Source organism: Fundulus heteroclitus, chromosome 9, assembly GCF_011125445.2.
Source record: "Fundulus heteroclitus isolate FHET01 chromosome 9, MU-UCD_Fhet_4.1, whole genome shotgun sequence".
Classification (NCBI taxonomy): Eukaryota; Metazoa; Chordata; class Actinopteri; order Cyprinodontiformes; family Fundulidae; genus Fundulus; species Fundulus heteroclitus.
The window spans coordinates 10,074,379-10,100,820 of record NC_046369.1 but is presented as its reverse complement, the minus strand read 5'-3'; the positions used below and the strand labels follow the sequence as shown (position 1 = coordinate 10,100,820).

At 40.1% G+C, this 26,442-nt stretch overlaps 1 protein-coding gene across 2 annotated transcripts in view; it reads left to right on the top strand.

Moving 5' to 3' along the window:
* Positions 1-26,047, top strand: part of kank3 (KN motif and ankyrin repeat domains 3) — a 49,204-nt gene extending 23,157 nt beyond the window's left edge. For both annotated transcript variants that reach the window (XM_036141001.1, XM_036141000.1), the window contains exons 2-12: positions 1,844-1,919; positions 2,413-2,499; positions 3,595-5,367; positions 9,376-9,469; positions 9,670-9,903; positions 10,058-10,148; positions 11,550-11,769; positions 12,793-12,935; positions 16,011-16,211; positions 20,069-20,170; positions 25,285-26,047. In XM_036141001.1, the coding sequence (XP_035996894.1) occupies positions 2,463-2,499; positions 3,595-5,367; positions 9,376-9,469; positions 9,670-9,903; positions 10,058-10,148; positions 11,550-11,769; positions 12,793-12,935; positions 16,011-16,211; positions 20,069-20,170; positions 25,285-25,347 (2,958 nt within the window). In that variant the 5' untranslated portion in view covers positions 1,844-1,919; positions 2,413-2,462 and the 3' untranslated portion in view covers positions 25,348-26,047. The remainder of the gene's footprint in view (positions 1-1,843; positions 1,920-2,412; positions 2,500-3,594; positions 5,368-9,375; positions 9,470-9,669; positions 9,904-10,057; positions 10,149-11,549; positions 11,770-12,792; positions 12,936-16,010; positions 16,212-20,068; positions 20,171-25,284) is intronic.
* Positions 26,048-26,442: the final 395 nt, after the last annotated feature.

Sequence of the window (26,442 nt, the reverse complement as noted above, 5' to 3'; positions counted from 1 at the left end):
GCAGTTGCAACATTCTTGCATCAACATTGGATGTATTTTGATGAGTTCATCAGTGTAATTGTGGTAAAGTGTGTCTAGAAAAAACTGTATTCATCACATCTATATGTAACCTGACGTCTGCCGACTAGAGATCCACGTAACTTGTTTAATAAGCTGTTTGTGCTCAGTTATAATTTTGGCATCTGATGCAGACTGGAAAAGAATAAAATCTGATTTGATTTTCTGGTCTGGACAAGAATAAAAAAGTAAATGAGATTATGGAGGAAAAAAAAGTCTAAAAGTTATGGACAGATAGATAAACTTTATTGATCCCTTGAGGTTTCCCTCTGGGGAATAAGGATTGCAGCAGAAATGCAGCAAATAAAAAAAAAAAAAAATACACCATTGCACATATTTAAACATGCATAAAGACAAGTAAACAGATAAACAGCAGCAGGTTGTTGCACAAACATTTGTTATGTTGCCATTTCCATCTATTTCTACCCCCCCCCCCTCCCTGAGTGACGACTTGAAAAGTTTGAGGGTACAGGGGAAACATTTCTTTGAAGTTTTAGTCCTGATATGGGGAGAAAGCAAAATTTTGCTGAACAGGCGTCTGTGGTTGCTGTTGAGATTATGTAGAGGATGACAGGCATTGTCTAAGATGGCCAACAGTTTAGGAAGAGATGTCCTCTCAGTAGGAGCCACCAGAGAGTCCAGACCCAAGCCAACCACTGAACCCGCCCTCCTGATCAGCTTGAGTCCTCCTTTGATTGTGTAGAGTTCATATTTTAAAACTGGCTAAAAAGTAAATCGGAAATCGTCTGGGGATTTCAGTCTGGAAAGATATTATAGAAGTTTTTGATAATAAAATTAAATGTAGGAAGCCATCGGATTGGTTTCAGCAACATTTCTGATCCAAAGAGACATTTTTTACCCTCAGCTGAATGAAACATGACGCAAATGTTATAACCTTTTTATAAAAAAAAGACAGAATATGAAAATATGTCAGGACATTTTTAAAGTACCATCATTTATTTTAACCATAATTTTACTTTTATAAAATTATTTGTGCTTTTAGTGTCATTCTTTTGTGGAAATTCAAGGAAATTATTTCCTGGAAAAACTGCTAAAACATGCCACTGTTATTATAATTATATTTAGAAACAACAGTTCTTTATCATTTTTTCAAGTTATTAAGAGCCACAGGTTTCAGACCCCTGGTCTCGGTTCTATGGCATTAGGTTTACTGAACTTGGACATTTGAATGATAACTGAATGCTATTTAAAACAAAACACCGGCCGTTTTTGTTTTTAAGCATAAACCTTTTTTTTTCCTTCTTTGAGAACATTTTCCAAGTATACAACAGTCCCCCAGAGGCCCCTGATGTGGACAGAGGTAAAAGGTTTTTTCCTGTCTGTGTGAGTGATAGTGGGATTTTCCTTGACAGCAAGAAGTGTGTCTGAGCTAACAAACGATAGATGTGTTCACAGGTTATCAGCGGCTGGTAAACTACAAGGCCGACTGGCGTGTTTCAACAGAATGTGTTAGGAATGTGCTGCAGGGGAACACGTGTCTGTATGTTTGAAACTAAATAACTGACTCGTTTTCTACAAGGGACCGCTGTATCCGAGACGTTCAAGGCATTCATAGGTGATGCTGGTGATAATAAGTACAGGAGCCTTTTGAGCATTTTTTTTTTTCACATTAATTTTCCTAAAACATACATTTTGCTGTTGACATGGCTCTTTTATTCTTGTCCTGTTTTGAACCACTTTTTCCAGTGTGGAAGTATCTTCGTAGGTATTTTTCTTGACAGGACCTTTTTTTTTTTTTTTACATAATTCTGTCTTTGTTTCCCAGAGCTGTGTGAAGCAGGAAGGAGGAAACCTCCCTGAGCTCCAGCTGCTCCCGATCCCTTATAAAGTGACCAAAGCAGGTAAACACCCCATATATTCTTTGTTTTGAAGTCACAACATTTCACTTTTAGGTCACTATTTTGTTTTGGCCAGTATAAAAATAGCAAGGATGTCATTACTTGCTCTAAACTGTAAGTTATGACCTGTCCTGCAGAGGAAAAATGCATTTCAAATGGACTAATTAGGCTGTTAAAGGAGTGGGTAGAGCTGCTGTCTGTTTGGGTTTGGCTGATTTTACTTAGGTTGTGAATAATGAATCATGATTATTACAGTAAAAAAAGAAAAATGCAGGAAAGCGATGGGTGTTGCTTTGGAAATCAGTGGTTTAATGTTGTTAATAGTGGAGCTACTGTTTGGTTTCACATTTGAATTAATGAAGTTTTCTGCACTGTATTTTTACCTTTTTATAAGAATTGTCTTTAATAATTTATCTTGATTAAGGTTGATTTTTCAAACCAGTGTTGCTGCATTATTATTAAAATGATTTCTCTATCTCTCTCTGTTTTTCTTCAGCCTGGCACGTATCGGAGATTTTTGGCACTGAGAGGGTTCAGACCTGAACAATGACCCAATCGGTGCAAGTGAATCCAAAGGTGCCTGGTAAGAAACTACAACTTTTGATTTGCGTTTAATCTCTTTGATTTCATAAATCTGAATGTTTGGGCTACTCCTTAAGAGTTTTGTTTTTCTCAGTTAAAATATTTCTGATAGTGTAATTGACATAAAGTAAACACCAGTTGTCGGCAACAGCCCAATCAATCTACAGGGAAATCAGCAAATTAGTCCACATGAAGTTAAACGTAAATAAATGGAGTGACACCAGTAAAAAAACAACATTGTTATAGAAAAACACATATTCAGGTGGGATTAGGAGTCCTTCTTCCACACAAACTGTGTTTGGTCTTGACGATTCTAGTCCTTCCTTTGCATTCTCAATATTCCGTTGATTTTCAATTGGATACAAGTCAAGTGATTGATTTGGCCATTCCAGCAGCTTTTCGTGTTAAAATTCTTATTAAGAACATGTGTTTGTACATTGACCCTTCAGTTGTATGACGTTTACCTGTCCCAGTATGCTTTAAGTCGGGTGTTTATGTGCAGAATCACTCAAATAATTCAGCTTTGGTCTTATCTGACCAGGTTAAATTCTCTCAGTATCTCACTGGCTTGTCCAAATCTTCTGCAGCAAAGTTTTAAGAAAGCCTCAACATGATTTTTCTTTATCAGTGGAATCTTCCACAGTGAGACTGCTTTAGGAGACCATTGAGGTGGAATTTAATACTTATTGTTTCCAAGGGTAAAAAAACAGTGCCTGCCATTTTCAGGTTTTTCTGAAGTTCTTTACGATTGCTTCTCAGCTCTTGGACAACTCTTGACTCCTCTATCAGTAATCTCATGTGGGGACCTGAACATTGGTATCACTTTAGTAATAAGAAAGATTTTTATAGGCCATCAGTTAATATTAAAATTGCTGGTACTGATTTGGATGTAGCATCAGGCCGGCTTTCTAAAGCAGTTGTTCTGTTTATCTATCTATTCCTTAGTCAGTCCGTCAGGGCTTGTTTTTGATGTTTCCAAACTTAGTAATACATTTTTGATACTGTGCATGTTAATTAAAACTGAACTTGTTTGTGAAAGTAATTTGAGACTGCATGTTTAAAATACTGAGAGGTTATCCCGTCCCTTTCTCTTCAGACTTAGGTTCTGCATTCGTCTATTCCAGTCAGGAAGATGCCGACCAGTCAGGCTCTTACTCTGTCCAGACTCCTTATGGATTCCAGCTCGACCTGGACTTCCTTAAATACGTCGAAGAGATAGAGAGCGGCCACAACCTCCGCCGGGCCCCCCTCAGCTCCCGGCGTCCTGGACGAGGACTGAAACTTTCCCAGAGGAGTCCGAGTGTTGGGGGACGCACCAGCGGCTGGACATCCACAGAATCTCTTTCCTCCCCAATCAGTGAAGATGGTAGAGTTCCTCCTCCGCCGCCGCCGCGCAATCGCCTCGGCTCAGCGCCCTGTGACATGCTCTCCATTTCCCCCGTAACCCTCCTCAGCATGCCTCCCCTTTCTGCCGGGGCCAAAGTGCCTCCGCCTCCGCCACAGCGAAACCCAAGAGTCGAGCGGACCCTCCTGGAAACCAGCCGACGGCTTCAGCAGGAGCAAACCCACCAGCACCAGAACGGTGGGCGCCTCCAGCTCGCGGATCCTCCCAAACAGCTCCCACCACCCCTATCTATTCCGCCTCTGCAGAGCAGCTGGACCAAACCCAGCCCTCAGACCTCTGGGCGCAGCACTCCAGCTGCTGGCACCACAGTGACCCCGATCCCACCCAGCCAGCTGCAGACAGTTAGAGAGCAGATGGCCACGGCCTTAAAGCAGCTGAAGGAGATGGAGGAAAGGGTGAAGGGTGTTCCTGCTCTTGAGAAGGAGCTGGCCACGCTTCGTGCAGAGAAAGACATGCTGCTGTTGGCCTTGGAGGAGAGGAAAGCGGCCATGGAGGTTTCCCAGCAGAAGCAACAGTCTAAAGAGTCTGCGACGCAAACGACCGAGACCCTCCAGTCCGACCACAGCCGAGTGACTTCGTCAACCACAGCCGGACACAAAGGCCTCGTAAAATCTGGGGAGCTGAAAAGACTGGCGGAGAAGTTTGAGGGAAAGGAGCTGAAGTCTCCCCCACCCTTATCTAAAGTTTTGCCGCACTCTGCGGAAAAAGATAAGAAATCTGTTGCTGTTGGGGGTGACGCGCCAATGACCTCTGTAGTTTTCTATTACAGGAGCGGCGTGAAAGATGCATCTGTGGGCACGGAGGTGGGAGTATGTGATAAAAGCACAGAAATGGAAGCTGCCGCGGTCCACGAGCAGGCGACGCAGGTCAAAGCGGCGACGAAGGAGGCTGAAGTTTGGGTCATGGAGTCGCTGCTTGGGCTGACTACAGAGGCGCAGAGGGAGATAGACACTTTACAGGACACCATTAAGTTCCAGCAGGAGTCCATAGTAGCCTTAGAAAATCGCCTTACTGTAGCCGACGAAGACGTCAACAACCTCAGAGCTCAGATTGATGAAAGAACCTCTAAAGTCACAGTAGAAAGGGGAGCCCTGGCAAAACCAGACGTGAGAACCGTCCAGGTAGAGACTTCACCGTCTGTGTTAAATCATACCGGCACCATGTGCCATCCGGAGGTGACAGACGTTTGTGTTGGCAACGACTTGGACACGGATCAGACGGAGCAGGGCACGCAAACCGATGCCGCGGTGGTGCCAGAACCGGCACCCGTGGAGCGGGTCAGCGTTGGGTGTCAGTCGGAAGTCATGAGTGGTGAAAATCCCGAGGAGCAGAAGGTTACAGTGCCAAAGAAGAGACAGCTGACTATTGCTGAATACAAGGTATCACCAGAGGAAGAGGTGGTTGGTGCAGAGGAGAGAAACACAGGAGAGCAAGAGGAGACCAGAGCCAGCGACACAAAAACAGGCGAGTACCGTGAGCTTGTTACCCATTCTAAGGTTGGGGGTCCTCCAACTTAAAAACAGTGTTTGAAACTGTCTTCCTAAAACACAAATAATCTCTTTCCTGGGTAAATTATACCCACTTAACACATTTTCATTTTCAATCACTAGTATTCTATTTTTTTTTTCTTATAAAAAGACGAGTTTAATGAACTTTTTTGGACTAGATCCCTTTTTTGGCTGCCAGACGTCTTTTATAACTCAGTAAACTGAAGAAACCCACAACTCCGCTAATATACGAAAATAAATTAAGCCATTCGGATGTTGGGTGAAATGGCCTGACACAAAGTCTTGCCTGCAATTTTACTCCTAAGAAACAGGCCAGTCAAAGTCCTCCATGACAAAGTACCCCATCCAGCTCTTTATGGACCTTGTTTTGTTGGAACGAGAAGAGGCCATCCTCAAGCTGTTTACAGGGAGACAGTTTAGGATCTAACAAACCCAGACTTAACAACTGGATTACTAAACAGAAAGTCAGGATTTGTCCCTCCATAAAACACATCTACACTGCTCTGGACATTAGTAGCAGTGTACGCTACACCACTGCATCCCCTGCATTAAGGTTGTTTTACGCTTGACGCGCGTACACTCTGCATGGAAATGAGACATGCAGACACTTTGCTGCAGCATTTATGCTCTGTGGGGCTTTTCCTCCTAAGTGGCGCCATTCTCCTAGACTCTAGAGGGCAGCATTGCGCTCCTACTGTCCAGGAATTGTTAACAATTTGTTCATCACGGTGATCTTTATGGGTCGAATCATGAAGATGTTTATATTTCTGAACCTCTGCCAGAAGGAGTACTTGCTCGTCCTCCATGTTTTTCCTGCGAGGGACTGTCCGCATAATTAAGACCTTTTCCTAGGAGCACGGAGCAGAAACTTTAGGCCATGCGGAGACCTTGTAGATGTGTCAAACATAAGCCAGGCTTTACACGCCACGTTGTGATGAAGTTTGGAGGACTATTGACTCTGCAGAGACTTGGGAAACTCTGTACATTGTACTCATCAGCATGCACTGTGCCCTACTCTGTGGTTTTTCCATGACTGAGTAGTGGTTTCTATTCGCCTTCACAGGTTATACCTTTAACAGATGACTGTGGGATGTTTAGTAGAGAGGTATTTTGATTAAAGGACCCAAGTGGTTTGGATTTACTAATCAAAACAATCTACCTGCCTGGTTGCTAGATTTTAAATACTTGAGCTGGTTTAAATTGTAAAAATGGGGTTTAATTATCAGGAAATACTTTTGGTAGTGTAGATTTCTAATAAACTATGTGATTTGACCTAAATTATTTACAGATTGTTGAAACAACTAATATTTTCACACATAGAGAAGTAAAAAAAAAAAAAAGGTCCACAAATTTGATGTAATAAGGAGGAATGGCACAAGAAAGTATTAAACGCAGAAATGTATCACTTATTTGTCAGGCGTTGATTGATGATGACAGCTTGAAGACATCTCTATGGGAAAATTGTCACATGTGGATTACTGGGGTGTGATTTTAACCCATTCCCATGGGGACCTCTTCTATGGATTATTGTCTTTAGTTTGGTGGAGTTTGCCTTTTACTTTCTTTCGTATCATCTTTTTTCACGTGTTCATTATTACATGTGTAATTCCTCTTTGGTTAACAACTAAGTTTACGTGATATCGTGTCAATTCTTTTGTAAGTCTCAGACATCTGATGAGAATTTTAAGTTAAGACAAAAACGTATACACCTAGTGAGAAAGGTGAGGTTTTAAATTTTTACTTTCCCTGCCATATTTATTTATTTTATCCTTTAGATTTGTGTTGTCTCTGATGTATATGTTGCTGTCATGGTATAGGTATTTTTGCCGACACACTATCACTACTGCTACCTTCCTTTAACATCAAATTTTAATCTTGATGCATTCCCTCTTCCTCAGAAGAATTATTTTTCACTACTTAACAGTTCACTCTGAAAAGAAATGACCTGTTACTTCTTTACCAGTACAATTAAAGGCGTTTAAGATTTAAATTAAGATTTGCCATTTGTCAATAAATACACCAACAGTGCTTTAGGTAAAGCCATTGTCAGAAAATAAACACGATACATTTTAAAATGTCTCATTTATCCAAGTAGCCTCTAGGCAGCAGGAGAGAAATGGAGCAACAGTATAAAAAAACAAAAAACAGGATTTATGGAGCCGACGTGTCAGAAAAATGGTGCAGTAAAAAGGGGACCCAGTGCTTTAACTGGCCTGCTTGGCTGTTATGTTTCTCAGTGTTTATGTCTGCGTTTTGTTTTTGTTGAGTCAAACATATTAAATGCATTACTCATGTCAAGATTATTCACAGCAAAGAAAAACCACTACCAACTATCTAAAGTAAAGTGCTTTATTTGTCATACATACAAGGTAAATACACCGTAATTACAGATCTGATGGGAGGGTTAGCCTGAGCTGCTATGTTTCCTGATCAGCAGTACATCTATGGATGAACAGCAGATCAGGAAAGTCCAACACAGTTCTGCAGACAGGTGTACTTTTTATGGTTTTTAATGAGTTTATTTAAATCATTGGGGGGTGGGGTATTGATTAAAATATTTTTTTTAATCCAGTGGAAACACTAGTATGTCTAATTTATTGGTGACTGAACAAAGGGGGAAAAAAATAAAAACATTTAGCCTTGCCCATTTTTTTTGTATAGAAAATTACAAAACATCATGGAAACTCTTTTGAAAACCTTGGAAAAGCATCAGATTTTATATATCCACAAAGGTTTAAGTCGGCAGTGTGCTGGGCAGGGCTGTGATTTTGACAAAATTTAGCCAATGTTCCAAAACTGTGCTAAACATATTCTTCACCTCATACAAGTCAGAATGTGGTCAAATAAAAGTGCTGGTTTCCACTGTAGGACTCTTTATGGATACAAAACAGTCTTTGCTCAACACATTTACCCCTTGTATCATCAAAATGTACCCTTGCGCACAGCATTGTATCAATAATCCATAATGCAAGACGTTAAAGGTTAATCATAAGCCTGATTTTGCACAGAAATTAAGTCAGTGATGATATGGTGTTACAGACGAGCTTTACAAAACTTAGAAGGGAGGAATTCTCCATTTTCACGTGATACATTGACAGTTTAAGCTGGTAGATGTTTTTTTTTTTCTAAACGGCCGCCATGTTTAAACCGCATTAGATATGTCTAAATAGCTGTAAATCTATATTATATAAATATGTATTTTATTATATAAAATATATATTTTGGAAACATTTAAGCCTCCTCTTGCAAGCCAATTAGAAAAAAGCTGAGTTTCACATTGCTTGGAGGTGGAGTTTAAACATCTGCCCTATCTCAGCTGGGCACGTCTGGCTTGAAGTGTTGATTTTTAGGGAAAGTTGAATATTTTATTTTGCTGTATCAATGTATTTTGTGGAATACACCAGAACCACTTACAGCCCCAGAGTATGATGCTGCCACATTTTTTAGATCTTAAAAAAAAACTTGTCTCAAAACACCTGGGGGAGAATTTTTTATTTTTATTTTTCCTGACTATGAAGCATTTAAACATCTGACAGGAAATGTATCCTAGATTATTTTCTTACAAGTTTCTCTGCCGCTCTGGTTATCTGACTGTTGGTCCCATTGTTTACTTTTCGTTAATTAATGTACTCTTTAAGGTTTTGTGAGTAAAACCTCTGTTTATACAACAATCTCATACGAGGCTTGAATTTTAAGCTCTTCACCTAACCTCCTTAAATGGGTTGCAATGAAAATGGCTCTAAAGACAGAGTATAGAGAAATACTGTGATGTAAAACAGTGAACTTCAGGAAATTGTGACTTGTTTACAGGAATAGTGCAGTTTCACTGTATGTATCTGGTTTGCTTAAGCATTTAACCCATTTTATAAAATAATTTAGAAATAGGAATATAAGATAACATTTTCCAAGCTCTTTAGAGTTTATAGATGTAATCAAATCTGTTTTGTCTCTCCAACACAAATAGGTATGTTGAAATCAATCATGAAGAGGAAGGATGGGAGTAACTCGAGCGAGAATCGTAAGAAGAGCCTGCAGTTTGTTGGGATTCTCAATGGAGGGTACGTGACGGCAACACGACACCTGCTCTTTATTTTTACCTTTGCAAAAATAAAGTGAGGCTGACCCATAATCTAAAGGTTAGAACATTGTGTCCAGGTTTAAGGTTTGACTAATAAACTAATCCTCGCTCTATTACAGCCACCTAGGTTAAAATATGAGCTACATATTATATATGTGAAGGTTTTTTTTCCTCTTTCAGGTATGAATCCACCTCCAGCGAGGAGGAGGAGGAGGAGGAAGAGGAGGAGGAGGAAGTTGGGAGTTCTTCTGGAGAAAGTGGAGAAGGCGAGTGCTTGGATAGTACAGAGGAAGATGAGGCCGCATTGGAGGAAGAAACGTCTGAGGAGGAAAGAAATGTCAACCTGGATGAGAGCGACACGGATGAGGAAACGCTGAGAGCCACGAGTTATTCATCAGACGCTGTGAAAGAAAAGTGGGTTGTTTAAAAAGTAGACTGGCAAAAAAGTTTTTCTACGGTCAATGATGGAGTCTCAGATACCGCATGTAGTGATACTTCCTGACTTCAGAGCTCTAATGCTGATTAAAGCATCAGGTCAGTGAGAGTAAGCTCTGCTTGTTTGTTCCAGGTTTGAGTTCAGCTCAAAAATGCGTGAAGCCTGTCTCATTCTGAAGAACCACCTGAACGACGACGTGAAAACGCTGAAGAGTAAGGAAGTGGTGCGTGCCTGCAGTTTTCTCTACACGTTTTCAAGACTAAAATCTCATTATGTAAAATAAAGCAAAGCTTTTTCAAATCACTACAACTGGAGTCACATATAAAGCCTCGTTTAATGTTTGGATAAATGTCCATTTACAAGTTGCAAGGAAGCCACATACTTTTTGAATCCATCGACAAAATTCTGGTTTAATTCTGTGAGTCTTAAGAATTCTGTCAGTAAAATACGTCTTTTTGTGTCTCTGACCCTTTATGGACTTTTGAGTTGGTAAAACTCAATTACACTGGTTGTCAGCTGTCCAGGAATAGTCCACCAATTTTCAAGTGTTCAGGCCAGGACCAATCCCTAGAAGCTTAATTCTAACATTATTATTTAATTTTAGTAAACATAAATTACAAAATAAAAAGTAATTCTGTTCTCTCATAAAATGTCTTTTTGAGGTTGCCATTCCATTTTGGGTTACATACATATGTTTAATGATGTGGGACGCCAGACTCATGTATGGTTTTAACTCAAGGATTTCCATGTGACTTCATGCTGATCTCTAATTGGTTACTTTAAGATTATCCACGTAGCCAATCAGTGCTTCTCGTATTATTCTTCATCCAATCAGATTAATGAATAATACCCATAAATCAAAGTCACACCCCTAGGGGGCAGCTCAGATGAACAGACATGTTGAACAATGAGAAGACGGGAGAAAATGGCGATAGTCAAAGAAAACTTGGTCATTTATTAAAATTATTTCCCGAGGCTTTTGCTGCAGGATTTATGCACAGATGTATTTTGAAGTAGAGTTTATTGTTGTAATCCCCAACCTCTAGTGCATAACCAGACTAGTTTCTTGTGATATAAGACAAAGACTGAGCTGTTTGAGCACAAGAAGACATTTGTAAAAAGCAACTGAGGCTTTCAACCCTGAGCACAGTCAACCACATGCCAAGCATGGTGACGTTAGCATGATGCTGAGGGTCCATTCCCCCGCCTGTGGTTCTGGTGCTCTGAACAAAGGGATGGCAAGTCAGCCTCCAAACTTCACCTAAAATTAGTGGTAGAAACTTAAAATCCTCCCAGTCACACATCAAAACTGGCCCTGAAGAGAAACTGTAGGCTAACATTTCATTTTCTGAATTAATCCTAAACCATATTAAAATAAAAGGTTTCCGATAACAGGGCAATATGCAAGGAGCCTGTATGTATAACTCTGACCTTGCTTGGCTCAAAGAAAAGCCCCAACACACTTGTTGGTGTATAATCGCTCTCACCAAGAAAACTTCTATCAAATCATTAAAAGCACAAACATTTCTGTTGATTAAATGAATCTCATCTTGTGAATAAAACGTAGGAGTCCTCAATAAAGACTGCTGCCCTTCAGCTGATGTCTCTCCGGTCTTGTTCTCAGCTCTCCAGCACCCACACGGTCCAGCTTGAGTGGTTCCGGGTGTCCAGTGCAAAGATGGCTCAGCCGCCGCGGGTCTCCGACTACCTCATGGCCTTCTCCGAGGTTTCCTCAGCGCTGCTGGAGCACGTTGTCAACATGACGGACGGCAACGGCAACACGGCTCTTCACTACAGCGTCTCCCACTCCAACTTCGGGGTCGTCAGACTGCTGTTGGATACTGGTGAGTGAACAGCTGATGGAAACGCCTGGAAAATGACTCGGTTATATAAAAGTATAAACATTAAAAGGATATAGCCATCATGCTGTTCAGGAAGGAAACGGGTGCTCTGCCTCAGAGATGCAAAATGTAGTTATGAAAGCTAGACACTTTGTGAAGATGCTGGTAGGAGCGGCTCAGTGTCCACAGTTGGCCAAAAGGCCACTCAGGGGGCAGGATTTACACTTTATAAAGATGAATACACTTGGTGACGAGGATTTTAAATTTTGGAGCCTGAAGAAAAACAATTAGGAATAGTTAAGTCTGATTTAAAATCTCGTAGTTTTTCTATATAGTTTATGCAAATATCTGGTTTTAACCATTTAATTTTCCTCTGAAGTCGGATCTGAGTGTGGTCCAGTTCCAAGTAGGAAAACTAGCAAGATTTGCTTGTTGTTCTGGTTAAAGGTTCACCATTAAAAGCCAATAACACATTTCCCCCTATTTTATGCATTCAAACTATACAGCAACATGTTCACAAGTAGCAAACGCTTTATTCCAGCGACTCTGCCTTTTATAAGCACATTTTAATGGTAGCCAGTTCAGCGACCTTCCACTTTCAAGGTCCATTTCTCTAACCTACAGCCTGGAAATGAAGACTTCTGAGGAAAAATTAATCGCACCAATAGCATCTTGTCTCAGATGTAAATAGCCAGCGATTCAAGACGAATGAGAATGAAACTTAAACATTTTGCAATAGAAACCTTTCATAACTCACAGCTTGGCTGAGTGATCTTTAGCGGCTCTGAAAGCAGCTGTCAGCAGAACAACGTAGAAGCAAAAAGCTCCACGGTTGATGTGCAACCTTAAAGGCTTCCCAGTGTGACTTGGTTCTCCTGACAGGTTCTAGCTGATGTAATTCTTGGCGCAGATACTTATGTAGATACGGCGGACACGACCTTTTTATTGGAACAGCTGAAACAACACGTCTGCTGGAAGCTCTTCTGTTTTTTTTCCGCCTGTCAGAATAACTCACGGTTCTTGCAGGTGTGTGCTGCGTGGATAAGCAGAACAAGGCGGGCTACACGGCCATCATGCTGGCTGCGCTCTCCACTGTAAAAGAAGAGGAAGACATGGCTGTGGTGAAGAAGCTCTTCAGTCAGGGCAACGTCAACGCCAAGGCCAGCCAGGTGAGATACACCTTCACTCGCTTGATTTTAATGAGCAGGAGTTGTTTCCCGAGGATCAGCCTTTCCAATCCAAAGAGACATTTTTTTCTCCAGGGCAAACTAAATAAAATTAAGTTGAAGCAGATAGAAATTCATCAACTTTACTATAAGACACTTGTTCAACAAGTCGATAACCACCATTTTATTTTTGTATATTTTTCTGTACATATTTTCAGAAATTGAGAATGAGTCCTCCATAATAAAGCATTCATATTTAATTCTAAGGCAAGACTCAACGATAAATAAAGGCCTCGTTTTATGTTTTAGTTTGCATTAAAAAATAAAACATAGCCAATAGCCTGCGGGTTTTATACCTTAGTACCAGTCCTGTTAAATAAGATGGACAAAAGTCAACAACAGAGACATTTCTTTTCTCTCTCTGGGCAGCAAGAGCAAAATAATGTCATTTTGCTCTTTGCTTTTGGACTTATACAAAGGCGGTATTTGGTAAAGACTTTTAGGAGACTTTACACATCGTCCTCGACACATCCTCAAGGCCAGGGGTCTGAAACCTGCGGCTCTGGGGCCACATGTGGCTCTTTAGCCCTTAACCCACTGGGGTCCTCTTTACAATTTTGGCCAAAAAATGCTTTAAAAACAATGTAGCAATTTTTTTCAAATGTAAAGGTAATAACATTTGCTAGCTTTAGCAGGTTGGGGCGTTTTATATATTATATGCATACGATTTCCACATAAGATTTTTGGGTGTTTGGTTGCAAACTACAAGATTTTTCACATAATTTTCTATATAAAAAGGAACATTGTATGGTAAAATTGATGATGTTTTTTAGTAAAATTTCCGTTGTAAATGTTGTAAAAATAAGCTAGTTTATTTTAGTGACTAAACAAATTTTGTTGAGCTGTTTGTTTAGGGTTGTAAAGGTTTCTGAATCCTCTTCTTGTGTGGCGTTGGACAACCATTACATGCAAAGGCTGTAGCAGGAGAACCCATGAGGACTTCCCTGGGGTTCTGCCCTTGAGTTATTGTGAAATATGAAATGTCCTAACCTGAAATAAATCTGCTTTTGTTTCAAAGTGTCTCTGGTCTTGGGGAGTATGACCTTTAGACCACCAAGAGCAAGCTAAACGGTCCCATAATGCTGCATTACATTGCTTCAAGTCTTACATTTTTTTTAAAGATATATTTTAAAAAGGCAGATTGTCATATCTGACTTATTTATTTAGCTAAAAAACAACAACAACTTTGCGATCACTCTCTCAAGATTTGTGATTTTGATATTTCCTTACATTATTTTAGTACATGATATTTTAGGCCTATGCTACCTTTCTGCAGCCCTTGTTTGGTTTCTAAAAACCGTTGTCGCCCTTTAGATATCTTCCATGCTCTGAAAACACAAACTGACCTGCTTGTCCTCCAGCTAATAACGATCCTGAATCAAAGCTCTGCATTGTTGACGTCACTGCTGACATTTACCCGATGTTCTCTTGACATGATCAGATGAAAACAATAATCTTATTCTTATCCTCCTCTTTGTTTTCCCATTTTATCAAAGCGTGTTCCTTATAAGTGAGACAGCTCTCGTCTTCTGTTCTCCAAATTCAGAAACGAGACTTGAAGGAATGACCTGCTCACATTCTAGTGAAGCGGTTCAAGCCCAGGGAGCTAGAGTTTAAACACCAGAATGTGTTGCTATTGTGAGGAAATGCAGTTTAAGTGGTTTTATCTCTGCAGTTGATTTAATCAGGTTCTGTAGGGTTTGTGGCGCCTGACTGCTCAGTCATGGGACCGAATTTATGGCATCGTTCTCTATAAATCCAATTACTGGAGCTCGTTATTGTTGCTGCGGGGAACAAAACATGTGGCAGGCAACAGAATTTAAGGTCGGAAATTAAAAATTTACCAGTTTCTGCTGTTTTTTATTAACTTTACAACTGGCAAAATGGAGATATGTGCAGGAATAAATAGATAACACCAGTAAAAGTCACTTTTACTTTTAATTATCTTTGTCTGTGTACAATTTATTGAAGAAATAAAATAAGCTTCTCAATTTCCAGATGCAAAGATGGATCTAACAAAAAACGTTAAGCATAATAATAATTAGAAATATGACTTATTAGCTATAACAAAGTTGGAAATTAATTACAGTAGGTAATGTAACAAAGCATTTCCAGGTATTTTCCTACTGACACACTTCCGCTTTGACTCCTTACCAATTAGACCTTTTCGGATGCACCCAGATTACCTCCTAAAGCTGCGGCCATGTTTTAGAAAACAATTTTTTCAAACAGTGGCACCGGAAACCGTGGTTATTATGCACGGCGGCGCTCCAGGGCATTAAAGGACTGCAAAGAATTGGGTCTGGGAGGCTCTGTTTGCTGTTAAACAAAAGGTTTGTTGTTTTTGATGTCAAAGGAAGGATAAGAAACAATTCAAAATCTACAGCTGAACATTTTTAACAGATAAAAACCAACTAGTGAGATAGAAAACTCTTCATTATTAATTTAATTGCATAATCACTTTATACAACAATAGAGGCCCAGTAATGTGCACAGATAGATAGATATTCTTAGTTGATAAAAAACTCAAATTAACATTCTTAATTTTTGAGGTCTGACATTTACTCTCAAAATTCAGCTTGCCTAATTATGGTGGACACAGTGGTGGCGTAATACCTCAATGCAGGTCAGGATCATTTTGGCAGCAAAAGGGCGACAAACAGGTGGTCATAATTTTATGCCTGATCAAGTTTAGCAAGTGGACACAAACACTGTTCCTTTTTTTAAAGTGTTTGCTCAAATGTCACCTGGACAGCTTGCTGTGGGTGTAGCTTACATAAAATCAGAAAGTGGACCAACAGCAATCAAACTGAACTAATTCAGCATTAGTCAACATTACCTGCTGTTATATCGGGTATAACCGATAATTGGGAACACCGTCATTCACCTCTAGCATACTGTGTGCAAAGCACTAAAAAAAAATGTAATGCCTTTGCATAAGATCATTTTCTTTTTCCACCATCTCCTTTGTTTCTGTCCCAACGCTAAATCCAACTGTGTGTGTTTTCCTTCTACCAGGCAGGCCAGACGGCGCTGATGTTGGCGGTGAGCCACGGACGGCAGGAGATGGTGCAGGCCCTGCTCCAGTGTGGCGCCGACGTAAACATTCAGGACGACGAGGGATCCACGGCTCTGATGTGTGCCAGCGAGCACGGCCGCGCCGAGATCGTCAAACTGCTCCTGGAACAGCCTGGCTGCGACATATCCATCGTGGACAATGTGAGCCATTTCACCTCTAAAACCTTTTTTTTTAGCTGACTCGACAAGAAAAATTTGATTTTCTTTTTCCACTCTGAGCCAAATGATCCGACCACTAAATCTAGAAAACATTCAAGATCGCTCTCCTCTGGGTTTAGCTAAACTTATTCAGGAAATGGCTTCATTTTTTCTCTATATTTGTAACCCTCCTCTCATGCTACTTGAAATATTCTCACTTAGGAAGGTAATGATAAAACTCCAAAGAACCACAATCAGATTAGTGTCATCTGCCTTTGACTCAGCAGTGCTGCTTAAAGGAAATCCTGTCGCTATGCAGCCGAAATGTCCCAGAGGGAGAATTAAAAACCTCTTAGTTCACAGCCTTGATAATTTCAGACGCGAGGCCCTGCAGACCTTCATGTCGAGTCTCTGCACACTTCATTAAATGACCCATAAACACACCAACAGCGACTGCCTGTGTTTGTAGAAAAACATGTTGAACAAGGGTTGGACGTGTTCCCCAAAGGGTCCGGGAGCCAGCGAACAGAAAACTTCCCTGGTGAAAATCTTGTTAGAGTTAGACTTCCTCTCTCGCCTCTTTTTTTCCCCCCTGCTTAGCTCAGCCTTGTGATTCTTAAAGTGATTTACAGTGAATTGTTCTGTCTGGATGCTTGGGGAGAAACCAGGCAGACAGATATGTGAATGTTCACATCTGGGCCGTTTGGGAAGAGGCAGCTTTTGGGTAGAGTTTCAGAGCAGCACAGCTTGACATTTGGAAAGAGTCCCTTTTCCCCCTCAACTCCACTGAGACAACAAAACGGCTTAATAAACCACGAGTTAGGCTGAGCAACAGGATGTGAAAAGTAGGTTTGTGCCAGCGTATACTTCTTTCCAGGATTGAACTGATTCTTGTAGTTTATTTTTGATTTATTTTGTCTACGTGGAACATATTCAAAGCCTTTATTTCCGATGAAACATGAAACCTTGTGTTAGTGCTGCCGTCTGTTGCTGCAGTGTCGACCACAGACATCCAATCCTTTGCAAAAGCCCTCTTTATACCCCATTTTTCTAATAATTTGTAGCGTCACAAGGTCAAACCAATGCACGTTATGATAAACCAACATAAAATGCACGCTTGGGAAGTGGAAGAAAAAGGAGGTATACACAGTGGCAGAGCCAGGCTTTTTTATTGGGGGGTTGTTTCTCAAACTTACCACCCTGTTGACCAGACCAGAGGGACGCCCGGGTTTAATAAAGGTTATCAAACCAGATCCAATTAGGAAAACGGTCAACTTCACCATCAACATCTCAAGTACCCCTTTTAAAACAAAGTGCTACATCAGCTAAAATTATCTCTAAACACTGCCCCTCTTTCCCTTTAGGAGGGTAAAAAGAAATGAAAATAAAAACTCTCCCTTACGTTAGACCATTACATCACATTTACTGGATAAAAAAAGAAGAAAACATAACTTAACATTCTTTAATAAATTAGTTAATTAATTTCTGTTTGCTCTATAAGTCAATTTAAAATATGCCTATTATGTTAAACCTTTATTTAATCTTTTCATATTCTAGTCTAAATCCTCTTTCATGCTTATATTTCACACATACCAAATATAACGAGTTCTACCGTTTCATCCTCCCCCAGTGGTCACAACTCCCTGTATTATACTTTTGTATTTTTAAAAGTATAATGAAGTATAGTTATAATCCAGTCTTTCTTGTTTCCTGCCTTTTTAATCCTAAATAAAACCATCTTCCTGTTCTTCCACATCTAATCTTTTCTGCAATTCTTTCTTCAGTTTTTGATTCTTTGTTTATTCTCTAATTTACTTTTATATACTGTAAAGTTCTTCCTCTAGTTGGTTGGATTGGAACCATTTGTGTTACATAGCGTCATCTACTGTACAGGAGGCACCTGGTATTGTGACGTGTCAGTCATCGGGGGGGGGGGGGGGGGGGCACCTACGGGGCCAATCAGATTACAAAGGAGTCCATTGCCCCCCTGGCCCCCCTCTAGCTCTGCCCCTGGGTATACATACACAAATGAAAATGTTAAATATAGCATGCATATACCTGTAGATTCAGCTCCCAGTACTCTTATAACCCCCCCCCCCCCCCAAAAAAAAAAAACAATCAAGTGCAGCCAGTTCAGAAGTAAGTAGTCACCTAATTGGTAATAACAGCATCACAAAGATCTAGAAAATGTTGCAGAATTTAAGTTAAGACATTTTCTACGTTACATTTACCTCAGAAGTGGGAACTAGGAGCTAGGAATTGTGTAACAGTGTTCCAGTTTCCTAGAGGTCAGGAGTCCAAAATAAAAACAAAAGTCAGGATTCCAATATGCTGACTGCCAGGAAAACTGTTGTTTTATTCGTAGTACCTCTTTTGAACGTCGTAGAAAGCTGTACTTTCCCCATGCAAACACCACTTTTAATTTGTCCGGTTAAGAGTTGCACCTGTGGCATTTAACACTGATTGTAGACGCACCACTGTCTTGTGAAATGAAAATGTTTTAATCACAGCTTACTGTTGTTAACGTGTGGAGCTGCCATGGGGAATCTGACAATTGGCCTTAATAAATTTGACTTTGCGTGGGGAAGGTCTCACTTCAGCAGCTGTTCCAGTTGATTCATCCGACCGGAGGTCAGGATGTCCGAGCTCCAACTGGAACACAGCATTAGCCACCCACCAACCCCAACAGGCCAGACAGTCAGAGCATTAGTCGGCTAAAAAGCTACAGTAACCCACGGTTTGGGCGGGAGAGCCGGTTGAAAAGACAACTACTAATTTTGCTTTTCATTTTGGCCTTGTTATGTCCACCAGGCTCGTTTGGTGGGAAAACATTAAAAAGAGACCACACAAGGATTTTCTGGTTAAATTAAAATTTAATTTGTTAAATTATACTAAAGAAATAAAACCTGAAGAGGGAATACCTGAAATAAACCAAAATGGATTAATGCAAAACCCACAACTAACCAGAAATAAGCAAATACAGAACAAACCCAACCATAAGATAAGCTACAAACCAAACATAATGGGGTATTGAGGAGGGAGAGAAGGAGGTGCTCTCATAATACCAGAGTAAAACCAAGGTTTTGGATCACATGAAGAACACCGCGTGATGAGAAACTAACACTGCACATTACCCTGAACTGGTGTGTTGGAATTGTCTAGTTAAAAGTCCAGATATAAATACAATTGTGGCAAAGAGATAATTTTCATAGACACGATCCATTCAATCTGACTCAGCTTGAGCTGTTAGGTAATATATAAAGAGGGCTAAAAATGAAGTCTCGGAAGGTGCAATGCTGGTAGAAACAGTCGGGCAGAGTTGCAGCTTTAATTACAACAAAAAGTGTTTTTACAAAGTGCTTAATCAGGGCAGCTTGATACAAATACAAGCCAAACCTTTCGGGGTTTACACTATGTTCTGTTGTCTCACATACAATCACAATTCATCACTTTATCCCACTACAGTCAATCTTCAAAGTGTGAAGACGTTGTAGGCCTAGGAACGCCTCTGGAAGGCTCTGCATTTCTAACATGTTACACATCCTCATACAGCGACTTGCTTTGTAATGTGGTAAACAACAAAGAACACTGAGGAGGGTTTTAGAGGAATGTCTTGTTTTTTGTTTTTAACTGGTCAATCACAGATGTATGACACTAATTTACCTGACCATAATTATCAAATTGCTTAACTGTTTAAACCACTGGGGGAAGAAAAAAAAAAGTAACAACCGTGCACAATGTGAATCACGCGGCTCATTTCAAACTGCAATGTACTCAGACTCGGGTGGCAGTGGTGGTGGTGGGGTCTTTCATGGACAATGATCTGACATTTCCTCTCTCTGGCCTGTTTCCTTCTGCAGGATGGCAGTAATGCTCTGTCCATTGCACTGGAGGCGGCTCACAATGACACAGCTGTGCTTCTCTATGCCCATATGAACTATGCCAAGACCCAGACTGCTCTGGTGAGTCCATTCTCTATTGCGTCTGTCGCTTTGTGGGGCTGTGTGTGGTCAAACACAACATGTGGATGTATGTTTATTATTACATACAATGTACATTTAAAGCCTGCATTTATTCAGAGGTGTGGAATCCAGGTTCAGAAACAAAAAAAAGTTTAGATTAGTTCCTATCATTTCAGTTTCCAGCTCCACGGCATAGACGGGAACTAAAATCACCTGGTTAAGCGAAAAGGATGAAGGAAAACCGTGCAGCATTTTATCCAGTTCTGCAGTCATTAGCTCACACGTTGAAAAATTTGACTATTCTCAAGAGTCAAGTGAGAAAATTCTGTTTAAATGAAAGCAAAATCAAGACAAATTAAAGGTCATAGGCTTAAAAATACATTTAGAGTGAGGAACTCCTCTTGTATTTAAAGGAGAGCGCCTAGAAGTGTTATGGGTGTGGGCAGCGCTGATTTGCAGCACAATGCTGCCCCCTTTAGACTTTACCAAGCTTCTGCAGACAGCACTCTGTGAGAAGGCAGAAAATTAACAGGACTTTTAAAATGTTTTGATCAAACATGTTAATTCTTGTAAATTTGTCACCACGTGCTACCATGGTGAAATTATTTTTCTGGGACATGCTCCAGTTCAGGGTACAGACAAAAAATAACAAGCAATAAATAAACAATGGGAACAGGTAATAACAAACAATGTGTACATGTTTTTTGTAAGAGATTAAAGTGCCTGTGACATGAATCGTAAAAAAAAAAAAAAAAAAAAACTGAATGGAAAGATTACGTTGACAAAACTGTTCTAAAATAAATTATGGTTGAGATATGTGGTCATAAATCTCACTAAAAAGGAGTCTTCTTCTGAGATTCTGTTGCGCTCCTTTGTGATAAACCACCTGCTGCTACAATGGCTGACAACGCAGAAAGTAGGGAGGAGTCTTGCTTTTCTGTAGAAATAGTTCAGTCAACTATCCTGTGGAAGCCGAGTCAGAAGAAGAGTCGGCCGTCATCAGATGAAAGAAATAAGATTTGGGAGCGGCTGATTCAATGTCCGAGCCACCAGGAGAGCCGAGAGCTCCACCTGGTGGTTAAGCTGTGCAGCAAGAAGCAGGAGACAGATGATTATTATTTTATTTTTTTTAAGATTAGAAAACAATACCTGATTTATAATTGTGAAACTTTACATTGGAATAATTCGATAAACATTTGTTCCAATATATTATATTTAACCTAGATCCACTGACCTAGATATTCCAGGTCAGGGGATCAGAAGGTTCTGATCTGTGCACCAGGCGTTGAGACTGTATGTCGCCACGCCTCCTTTCCTCCTCTATGCAGTTGCTGTTCAATTGACTCTGAACAGAGAGCGGATTGCTAGCTGCACCACGGTGCCGGGACAGTTTCACAGCTATCCCGCTTACCTTCAGCGATTCTTAACCGTATCTCGATGAGTTTGTTGGCGAGGGACCTTACTTTCGCTGGTCTGTGTGAGTCAACCTTTAGCACATCTGGGCCTTCGAGGGCGGGTAGAGGGGTGCTTCTGTTGTTCGTTGCAGATCGGGAAGGATAAAGTCCAGTTAGGGTGGTCGGTACGATCCGTGGACTCAAGGGCAGAATCTCAGATCAAACAGCTCAGATCAAACAGCTCTTCCCCTTATATTGGGTCAAAGCATGGAGAAGCGATAACGCAAACAAAAACACGAAGACAAACCAAAAAAAGTCCCACGTCGCCATCTTGGGAAAAATACGTTTTATCTGAGGGTTGTCAAGGTTCTGTGTTTATTTTAATTTTAACACCTAGATGGCTGTGTATAGCTACAAACCTAATAGCTTTTCTATAGCAAGCAAGCATCATATGTAACGATAAACACAGCTTTACCAGTCTGCATAAATACAGCGTCCCATTTACCTCAGATTTTGTTGCATGCTGGTTTTGCAAAGAAAAAACTACAGTACTGTATAACCAGCAGGTGTCAACAAACCTTTATAGAAATGTGTTTTATTTTTAAAGTTATTGTGTTTTTTGAAACAAGTGATTATTCAAATTGTATCATTGTAAACTAAGTGCAGTACCAATGCCAAGCCAACCTCTAGCTTTAGAACGGTGCTGGCAGGCTCATTTTATAAGTTAATTTAAAAAAAATAAAGGTTTATATCTAATATCTATATCTAAGGATATAAGCAGACAGGGGAGGAGCATAAAAACAAAAACATCTCCCTCCCATTCTACTTCCACCAGTAAACCCGCCGTCAGAGAGCCCTGGGTTTAAAAACAGAGAACAGGACTTTCTAATTTGACATTACAAGGCATAATTGCGGGATAGAGCCTTTGCTGTTGAAGCTCTTTATGAGCTTCAAATGTGTCCTTGACAAATCCAGCAGTGAAAGGATTGTGTTTTACTGCTGATGTCTATCTAGAAATATTCTGCTGTCTTACTGAAAAATATTGGCCAGGTAGTTTACCAGCAACATAAACGCTAAGATTTGAAAGATTTAAACTAAGAAAGACCATTTTATAAACTAAAAGTTCACTTTATAACAATAAATTTCAACTGTAATTTTTGACTGACACAATGATAGGCCATCATTTTGTGTTAGCAATAGTTGATGCTATAGAAAAGTTAGCAGCTATCATTGGTTTGGGAAAAAAGAAGCCCTGCATGAGGAAAACCGATGCTAAGAGGCTTCAAGGACTGCTGGGTGACTCCATTCCTAGTCTTTGCACCAAGTCGTAGCTGGACATGAGGACAGAGCTGTTTCTGTCAACCGCGGCAGGTGGGTTTATAGAGAACAAGCTATAAAAATGAGGAGCGCACAATCAGCATTTTGCTCATACAGTTCACTTTCACACCGCACTTTTAAAAATGGACCACCTGGAAAACATGTAGTAACAACAGCTGCTCACTTGGGGTCGCCATCACAGACTTAAAGCTATTTCCACCAGGGCCACATTCACCCAATCACACTCACATAAACAGATTGGTAGGCAACTGGATTTAATCCCTTGCCCAGGGGCACATCGACTTGAGGCAGCAGGGAGGCGGAATCAAACCCACAGCTTTCAGATTGCAAGATGACTACTCTCTGAAAAACATTGCCCAGAGAATAAAAATTAGCGCCGCCACATGAAGGTCCTGCATCGTGCAAACTGAAGCGTCCCAATAGTCCATTAATCAGGTTGCTTCTCATCCCAGGGAGTGGGCTAAAGAACAACTAGTGGTTATCGATTTAATGAGTTAATCTAAAGTTAATTGACAAGTGGCCATTTTCCTAAAAACTAGTTTTCTCTTATATCAAGAGAGTCTTTCCATAACATGAAGGGCTAAAATCTTTTACATGATGCTGAGTTATAAAAGAGGCACATCACTATATTTTCTCAATTTATTATGCCACCTGTATTAAATACTGACCGAATAAACAAAAACGTGGTTTTCTCACACATTAAACTTATTTATAAAATACAATTAAACAGGAACCTATAAGCTTACTAAAGAGAAACAAATAAGTTGAATAGAATAAAATGTGTGAAACAAATAGGATCCTTATGAAAGCATCAGCAGATTTGAAGTTGAGCTGCCCCATCATGCAGCACGGCTGAATGGCGTTACGGTCACTGAAGGAGGATGCATTTTGTATCTCGTTGCCAAAAACAATAGTAAAGCAGAACACAATACTGTCTGCTAACAGACTGAACGTACTTTAAACAAAGTCTTTCAAAGGGAAAGGTGGTCGCAGGGCCCGGCCTACATGAGACCTCATGGGTATAAGATAAGATAGACTTTATTGATCTCACAGTGGAGAAATTCACTTATCACATCAGCTCATTAAGCAGAAGGAGGTGCATAAGGTATATACAGCGTATGGGTAAAGTAGGCTCCATACTAGCATCCCCACCCCTCTGAGAAGCAGTTAGTGTCATCAGTGAATCACAACCAGTCTGATGCTACGTTCAGACCAAACGCTTTTTGAGCATCAAGGGCATTGGGTTTACATGCACAGTCTGTGGTGGATGCGCCTCGGGGGGCTCAGAGAGGTCCAGCGGTGCGTCAGATGCATGTTGCTCTGTGCGTTTTGAGGATTTCTGCTCTTCTGCAAACTTGGTTTGACGTGCATTAAGTTCCTCTAGAGAGGCCGACGCAAGAGTTGGAAAATCTGAACTTTTGCAGCTGGACACGGGGCGTCAACCAATCAGAAAGACTTCAACTCTGCTGACGTAGTGGGAGGCACTAAACAGGAAAAATATTCTTACTTTGGATTACTGACGTTAACATCGAGATGTCCACTAACCTGAGACAGATGGACATATTCTCTTCAGCTGAAATCTGTATTTTTCAAAAGAGTCCAGCAGAGGAAAAGAACAGGGCAGCGCCTCCCAACAGGAGCCACTTTGCCAAATGCGCTATCAGAGCATTGAGGCTCTAGACAGCGCGTCAAACTTTTATGCGCACAAACGTCAAAGTTGAAGCGTTGGATACCTTTATAATGCTGAAAAGGCGTTTGGTCTGGACGCAGCATGAGAAGAAAGGGGCAATATATATATATACAGTTTTGAACAAGCCACGGTCTTGTCGTCAATTATCTCTCACTGTCGTAAGACCATTAATCGACTACTAATTGTAAGTAGATTAGAATGGATAAAATAACACCAACAAGAGAAACTTTATCCAAAGTTTGGTGATGAGCTGTGAGTTGTTTTTTTTTTTTTTTAGCATTAGGAAGCAAACTAGACATATAAACATATGCAGATACCAGAATTTGGAAGACGAAAGCTCAACATGACTTCAACATGAATTCATTTTAGATATTTGCTCTTACAATTCCCGCTGCTGTGATTTTTCTGACCCCAAAACACCTAAATAAACTCTAAAATCTGAAAGGGGGGAAAAAAAACAAATAGTGTAGCAATACAGTTAGCTAAGCTACAACCTGGCAGGTTTACGTTTAAATTTAAACCTTTAAATTTAACCAAAATGTTTCTTGTCCCAACTTGAATCTAATCGAGAATAAGTGAAGGCCAAAAGGCCATCACCTTACTGCATATTTACAGAAACGTTTAAAGTAAAGTAAGTACTGTGTATATTTACTTGCACGCCTTAACCCTTTCCTTAATTTTTCTCTGTTCAGGGGAGTCCAAAGGCCCAACCGAGGAGCCCCACAAACCCCCACAAGTCCTGGCCCGCAGAATGACACCATCCCTGCTGTGTCGAAGCAGGGAGACCAGCAAACACAGCTGGATCTGGGATGTGAAAAGCTCCACTGGAATTTACTTAAACACATTTATTTAAATACATACGTATTGCTATATGTTCTGCATTTATAAGTACTGTTGATATGAGAATACTATTTTTCCATAAAAGTTGTGGATGGTGATATTATGTACTCACCGATTCAACTGAAAATAGTCTTTTTTTTCTGTAATGGGAAATAAAACATTACATTATTTGCACATTACTAACATTTTACTGTTAAGAGCAGCACACTCACATGTACTTAATGAGGCATATACAAGTCTTCACTGTTTTACATTAAGTTTCACTGATTTACAGATGCAACGAAGATCCTAATTATCTCCTGTGAGTTTAGCCGACGCTAAACCAAACTACAATGCTGATGTGTGCTGCTCTCCTCTTGCTTTCCTATCCTGTCTTATTTAATGTAGTGCAAAGCACCTCCCTCCTGTACCCTTGCTAAGGCTGTAAAAGTGTTGGCCAGAATGATTTACACGCCTACATTTTAAGCACAGAATTCAAAATATTTTGAGAAAATTGTTAAATAGAATTTTATGCTTAAAAATCAGACGTCAAAGATTGTGATCAGCACTGTATGTTAAATATATAAATAAATGATATATTAAATAAATATATTTACATAAATTTGTCACCTAAAAGCTTTAACAGATGTTTGGTTGATGTTTTAAAATGTGTTCCAGGAAAATGTAAAAAATTAATAATGTGGGTTTGTTTGAAAACCAAAATCTGCAACGTATGTATTTTCCAAAAGGTTTTCAGAAGTGCAAAAAAAAAAAAAACATTTCTGAAAGTAATTTTAAAGCCTGAAAACTTAACTTGCTAATTTTTATCATGTTAAGAGTGATTAAACAGGAGATGTTCTTTTGTCGTACAACATCATCTTCAAATTTAAATCATTACAGCAAAAAACTGATTATAAAGGTTGGGTCAAAAAAAGGAAAAAAAAGAAAAAGAAATGATTAGAAAAAAAGACTTGGCATAAAAATTCAGTTTAAGTGCGGACTACAGGAAAGGTCTAACAACTCACCAAATA